This window comes from Mytilus edulis, unplaced genomic scaffold (assembly GCF_963676685.1).
Source record: "Mytilus edulis unplaced genomic scaffold, xbMytEdul2.2 SCAFFOLD_2524, whole genome shotgun sequence".
Lineage (NCBI taxonomy): Eukaryota > Metazoa > Mollusca > Bivalvia > Mytilida > Mytilidae > Mytilus > Mytilus edulis.
Window position 1 is genome coordinate 338 of NW_027268839.1, and position 8,022 is coordinate 8,359.

The 8,022-nt window shown below is 35.0% G+C and overlaps 1 protein-coding gene across 1 annotated transcript; it reads right to left on the reverse strand.

Moving 5' to 3' along the window:
- Nucleotides 1–280: 280 nt before the first annotated feature.
- LOC139508751 (forkhead box protein I1c-like) lies at nt 281–2,695 on the reverse strand (the record flags this gene model as incomplete). The annotated part of the gene is given in 2 exon segments (XM_071296012.1): nt 281–1,138; nt 2,015–2,695. A coding segment is annotated over 1 exon segment (830 nt), but the record flags the coding sequence as incomplete, so codon positions are not given.
- Nucleotides 2,696–8,022: the final 5,327 nt, after the last annotated feature.

The following is an 8,022-nucleotide window of genomic DNA, read 5'->3' on the forward strand; positions in this document are numbered from 1 at the left end:
CTTGTAATTATAGTTTAAACAACTATTTTCTTGGAGAAAAATTTCAAATTGTGTTGTACTGTTCAATATTGATGGTATTACATGTTACATGTAACAAGATAATCTGCAGACCAAGGGACTTTTTTTAAAAAGCACCCCTAAAACAACATTAATAAATGTTGATGTCCATTTTTGGATATGACGTGTTACAAGTTTATGTACATGATTGGCAAAATAATATCAAAGATTGTAAAATGGACTCGGTAAAAACTCACCAAAATATGTAAAAGACAATACTTACATCATGAAGTTGTAGATTTCACTAACAGGTAAACTTCCATTCTTACTATTCTTCAGCGCCATAGAGATCAGACAGCTATAGGAATAAACAGGTTTGGGGAAGACTTTGTCAACAATGTCACTAGAATTTGGCACATTTGGAATATTTTGACCACTGGATGATGAATATGAGAAATTATTTGGTTGTGTCGTACTAATTCCATTATGTAAATGCTTGACAAGGACGGGAGATCTTTGAGATGGCGAACCTTCTTGTTGTTTGAAATTCTGCACATGTGTAATCGTGTTATTGTTTATATTAACATTTGAATGTGATAGCGTGAAGTTACGTTGTGATCCTGCGGGTTGAATCTTTACAAAACTTCGTACATTGTCTGATTGAGTTGACGGCTGTTGAAAATGAGCGTTTTGCACTTGTTGCACTACAACATCGTCTTCAGTTGCTTCCACTTTAACTGTTACTGCTTCTGGTTGTGCGACCCTTCTGAAAGGTCGAACAAATGTCTGTTGTAGCACATTCTGTGGATTAACTAACAAATTTGGGTTATTGTTTTCTATTTCAAATGAGTTGTCCAATAAATTTTGATTGAATTTTGTGACATCTTCACACTGAAAGTTTTGTATCCATTCATCTATTGTAGCACTAGTGTCAAAATTAAAACCATGATTGCTACTTTCAGTTCCAGTACCCGATGAAAGATAGTTATCAAAAGTAAATTTGTCTGATCCTTGGAGAATTTTTTCCATCTCCTTTTGAAGATCATTGTCCAAAGAAACTGAATCCAGAAAATCCATGTCATTCACATTAGGGTAGGGCATACTCGCCATCATTCTGGCTAATGTATTCTCAACAGAATTTCTACAAAGACAAGACATTATAATTTAACAAACGAAATAAAGATCATGTATCTATGATGAGTTTATATATAAATTCAATATATAAGTTTCTCAAAAGGACAAACAATGTGCATGTTCAAATTCTATGTAATACAATTTTGAATTAAAAGTTATTAAAAATAAATTTATTCCAGAATTTCAATTTGATATTATAATGAACATGATGAAATAAACCTAAAATTTATAGACCACATCAAGGTTACAAAATCATGATGAAAACCTGTGAAGATCTTTATATTGTCAGTGTCCTATCACTTATCATGCTTATTAGAAAATAGCAAAGTACATGTAGAAGTTGCATTTATCAACCTGCTAATAGGGGAAAATAAAAATCCTGAGGATAATACACAAACTATCAATTGTACATGCCCATGGACGAACAAAAATACTGAACAAAACAGAAAACAACTTTAGAAATACAAACCAGTTTCTACAATTCCAACACTTCGTCACTTTTACAGGTTCGAAAATATTTGGTTTGCAAATTCCATAAATAATCTGATTTGAATATTGGCACTATTTTTATCTTTCTGGTTTCAACAAATACACATGTATCATTGTAATTTGTATTTTTTGATAATGACAGTGGAAGAATTACTATTAACACATTGTGTATTATGTGTAACATTACATAGACAATGTTAAAATTATTTCACTTTGTTGTTTTAGTTTCAAAATATAACCACTTTCATGCAAAATTTGAATGGAATGAGCGGTAGACATTTTTTTTGTGGTTGTAAATATTTAGGTCATGTAGTAAAAATATTGGCTGAGCTCCAAATTAACATTTCATCGAATACAATAATGCAAAAATTATGAAATTATGTGAAAGTATTACCTGACTTGATAACTGTCACTTTTAGTCTTTAGTTGTGTATTCCAGTATTTCCCAAAAACATGCAAAAATCCAGGAAGTAATAGGCACAGGTGAAAAAAATGTCGGATCCACGTTCAACCCACTGGACAAAGAACAGTAATAGATTCAAATTACTCAGCTTTGATTGGTTGTTCTTTATGAGAAAATTTTAAATCGCTACAATCTGATTGGTTAATCCATGGAAACCCTAGCCACAATGTCCCAAATATGGAAAATTAATCATCGACGGAGCAGGTGCTTGTGCATCAATTACCGTGCGAAAACAATGGCAACGTTACCAAATGTTTACAAATATTCAAAATCAAAGCATACATTTACTTTTGCTGTTATCTTAGCGATAAACAAAATCCGATTTGAAAAAAAGGACTGCACTGGACTATATTTTGTAGTGCGAATGAATACTATTTGTAAAATATAACTAAAAAGGCTCCTCGTGGGGAATAATTATGACAGCTCATTCATGATATAATTAACGGCTGAGTAGTTCTGATCAGATTAGTAAAACTTGCAAAGTGACATTGAATAAATATCATAATGACTGTTGATTTGTGTCAGAATTACTTGTATCAATTAAAGAGTGACCAGACATATTTCTATTGATAAATATTTGAAAATGAGTGAAATGGGTACAATAAAAATTATATTATATGTCTCTGTATTATGTGAAATGATATTGTTGCTTTTAAGATATATTTATGCTTTGACTTACAAAATCACTTATTTCTCTACTGTTGAAATTAACATAAAACTTCATATTTTTTTTATGAACTTAAATTGAATTATAAATAGAAAGAATAGCATTTCTTGAACAATAAATATAAATCTTTAATCATTATTTTACCATTTGTGCCTTATGTCAAAATTTAAATTCTGGACTTGAGTACTAAATAACGGAGAACAATCTGAAAAGCAGTGTTATATCCAAGACCATATATGAAAAAAGTAAAATTACAAAAATACTATACTGAACTCCAAGGAAAATTCAAAAAGTTAAGTCCCCAATCAAATGGCAAAATCAAAAGTTCAAACCCATCAAACGAATTGATAACAACTGTCATATTCCAGTGGTTCAAAAATAAATGATTGATTTAATTTCCATAATACATTAATATTGTATTTGTAACTTTTGGGGTTTCCATTTTGAAACCAAAACAATAAGATCACTCAAAATCTTTTTAACTTTTTAAATGAAATCAACTTTTACAGAAAAGGGTGTTTCAACCTGGGAACATCATGTTTTAGCAAAAGTCCAGAAAAAATATCAATATTCACTCTGAGTTAAAGTTTAAAAGATGGAATGAAATTCCACTTTCTTTTAACAAGAGTGCAATAATTTACACTGAAATGTCTCACCTTCTTTACTAACCATTGCTATTATGTTGATAGTAGACCTAAACATAAAGCTTTACTTCAACTATCACATTAACTAAAATGAGGTCAACATGTACACCTTACCATCATAACATACATCAAATATGCTTTATGGTTGAACAGTGAGTATTGCACATCTAAGAAATAAACTTGGAGAGTTGTCTCATTGGCACCCATACCACATCTTTATATATCTATAAACCACTTAACCAGGAAAACTTAACAAGAAGAACCTTGCCAGACAAACATGTACAACTTATAATCATTACATGCTTTAAATATAGTTGACTTTTGCATATATAGTATCAGAGACATACATATGTATATATGTTTCTGATAGTATCTAGGTTTTTTTAAAATTTAACCAGGAAAACTTGAGATTGACCAATAAGTCAACAATGTGTGGTGTATAACATGATTGCAAGTGTATATGTCTGTCTGGCAATTATAATATGACCATGACCTTATTCTTAACAACAAAGGGTCGAAAAATTTACATTTGACCAATGAAAAATGAGAATAAGGTAATGGTCAGATGATAATTGCCAGACAGACATACACACTTGCAATCATGTTATACACCAGACATTATTGACATATTGGTAATAGTATAAGACTACAAAACAAAAACTCAACATTGAGCCACAAAAATGAGGTCAACATCAAACAAAACATGCCAGACTGACATGTACATCGTAAAATATTTCCATACACCAAATAAAGTTGACCTATTGCTTACAGTATAAGAAAAACAGACCAAAACACAAAAACATAACAATACCCACTGAACCATGAAAATAAGGTCTAGGTCAGATGACACCTGCCAGTTGGACATCTGCACCTTACAATCATACCATTCACCATTTAAAGAGGACCTATTACATACAGTTTTAGAAAAAAAAACAGATAAAAAACAAAAACTTAACTATAATCACTGAATCATGAGCCGTGGTGTAGTGGTTAAAGCATCTAACTACCAACAAAAGGGTTCCTGTTATGACCCCTGTTCAGGGACAGAAATGGATGTGACTGTTGTATTCACAACTGAATGGATGTGACTGTGGTATTCACACAGCTGAATGGAGGTGACTGTGGTATTCACAAAGCTGAATGGATGTGACTGTGGTATTCACACAACTGAATGGATGTGATGTGGTATTCACACAGCTGAATGGATGTGACTGTGGTATTCAGACAACTGAATGGATGTGACTGTGGTATTCACAGAGCTGAATGAATGTGACTCAGGTATTCACACAACTGAATGGATGTGACTCAGGTATTCACACAACTGAATGGATATAACTGTGGTATTCACACAACTGAATGGATGTGACTGTGGTATTCACACAGCTGCATGGATGTGACTGTGGTATTCACAGAGCTGAATGAATGTGACTGTGGTATTCAAACAACTGAATGGATGTGACTCAGGTATTCACACAACTGAATGGATGTGAATGTGGTATTCAGACAACTGAATGGATGTGACTGTGGTATTTACACAGCTGAACGGATGTGACTGTGGTATTCACACAGCTGAATGGATATAACTGTGATATTTACACAGCTGAATGGATGTGACTGTGATATTCACACAGCTAAATGGATGTGACTGTGGTATTTACACAGAGCTGAATGGATGTGACTGTGGTATTCACACAGCTGAATGGATGTGACTGGTATTAAAACAACTGAATGGATGTGACTGTGGTATTCACACAGCTGAACGGATGCGACTGTGGTATTCACACAGCTGCATGGATGTGACTGTGGTATACACAGCTGACTGGATGTGACTGTGGTATTTACACAGCTGAATGGATGTGACTGTGATATTCACACAGCTGAATGGATGTGACTGTAGTATTCACACAACTGCATGGATGTGATGTGGTATTAAAACTATTGAATTCATGTGACTGGTATTCACACAACTAAATGGATGTGACTGTGGTATTCACACAGCTAAATGGATGTGACTGTGGTATTTACACAGAGCTGAATGGATGTGACTGTGGTATTCACACAGCTGAATGGATGTGACTGGTATTAAAACAACTGAATGGATGTGACTGTGGTATTCACACAGCTGAACGGATGCGACTGTGGTATTCACACAGCTGCATGGATGTGACTGTGGTATACACAGCTGACTGGATGTGACTGTGGTATTTACACAGCTGAATGGATGTGACTGTGATATTCACACAGCTGAATGGATGTGACTGTAGTATTCACACAACTGAATGGATGTGATGTGGTATTAAAACTATTGAATTCATGTGACTGGTATTCACACAACTAAATGGATGTGACTGTGGTATTCACACAACTAAATGGATGTGACTGTGGTATTTTCACAGAGCTGAATGGATGTGACTGTGGTATTCACACAGCTGAATGGATGTGACTGGTATTAAAACAACTGAATGGATGCGACTGTGGTATTCACACAGCTGAACGGATGCGACTGTGGTATTCACACAGCTGAATGGATGTGACTGGTATTAAAACAACTGAATGGATGTGACTGTGGTATTCACACAGCTGAACGGATGCGACTGTGGTATTCACACAGCTGCATGGATGTGACTGTGGTATACACAGCTGACTGGATGTGACTGTGGTATTCACACAACTGAACGAATGTGACTGTGGTATTCACACAGCTGAATGGATGTGACTGGTATTAAAACAACTGAATGGATGTGACTGTGGTATTCACACAGCTGAATGGATGTGACTGGTATTAAAACAACTGAATGGATGTGACTCAGGTATTCACACAACTGAATGGATATAACTGTGGTATTCACACAGCTGAATGGATGTGACTGTGGTATTAAAACAACTGAATGGATGTGACTGTGGTATTCACACAGCTGAATGGATGTGACTCAGGTATTAAAACAACTGAATGGATGTGACTGTGGTATTCACACAGCTGAATGGATGTGATTGTGGTATTCACACAACTCAATTGATGTGACTGTGGTATTCACACAGCTGACTGGATGTGACTGTGGTATTCACACAATTAAATGGATGTGACTGGTATTCACACAGCTGAATGGATGTGACTGTGGTATTCACACAACTAAATGGATGTGACTGTGGTATTCACACAACTGAATGGATGTGATGTGGTATTCACACAGCTGAATGGATGTGACTGGTATTAAAACAACTGAATGGATGTGACTGTGGTATTCACACAGCTGACTGGATGTGACTGTGGTATTCACACAACTGAATGGATGAGACTGTGGTATTTACACAGAGCTGAATGGATGAGACTACGGTATTCACACAGTTGAATGGATGTGACTGTTGTATTCACACAGCTGAATGGATGTGAATGTGGTATTCACACAGCTAAATGAATGTGACTGTGGTATTCACAAAGCTGAATGGATATAACTGTGATATTTACACAGCTGAATTGATGTGACTGTGGTATTAACATAGCTGAATGGATGTGACTGTGGTATTTACACAGAGCTGAATGGATGTGACTGTGGTATTCACACAAATGAATTGATGTGACTGTGGTATTTACACAGTTGAATGGGTGTAACTGGTATTTACACAGCTGAATGGGTGTGACTGTGGTATTTTCACAGCTGAATAGATGTGACCGTAGTAATCACACAACTGAATGGATGTGACTGTGGTATTTACACAGCTAAATGGATGTGACTGTTGTATTTACACAGAGCTGAATGGATGTGACTGTGGTATTCACACAGCTGAATGGATGTGACTGTGGTATTTACACAGCTGAATGGATGTGACTGTGGTATTTACACAGAGCTGAATGGATGTGACTGTGGTATTCACACAAATGAATTGATGTGATTGTGGTATTTACACAGCTGAATGGGTGTAACTGGTATTTACACAGCTGAATGGGTGTGACTGTGGTATTTACACGGCTGAATGGATATGACTGTGGTTTTCACACAGCTGAATGGGTGTGACTGTGGTATTTACACGGCTGAATGGATATGACTGTGGTATTTACACAAATATATGAATGTTTCCCCAAAGTTTTATGCAAATTGGTTAAAGTGTTTTTGAATTAATGGTGACATGTTGGCAACAGACAGACAACCAATTACCATAATATGTCCAATAAACGAGCTTATTAAAAGCAAGAGAAGAAATACAACTTGAGCAGTATGTCTCCCAGTGCTTAAGGTAAAGACATAATAACCAAAATTAAAACTTAACCCCTAATTTCATGAGATATTGTGTTCATATTTCCTTCTGTTACCACCAAAAATGATGAAAGCAAATCTCTTTTTGTTACATTTAAGCTTTGCATCAATGAAACTGCTTCCATTACAGACATTTCTGTTTTGTATCTGCTTCACACATTTCTATCAACAAACTGTTTTTATTGAAACAAAAGATTATATATACCCATTCTTAAACATTTGCAACTTTGGGTTGTATTAGCAACAATAAAACTGAGCTATTTGTATATATAAAGGTCACCCTAAGGACTCCATAAAAGTGATGGTTGAATCTGAGGGTGTTCTTACACGACAGGGTTTTCACTTTACTACAAGAAATAAGTTAAGGAAACTCAA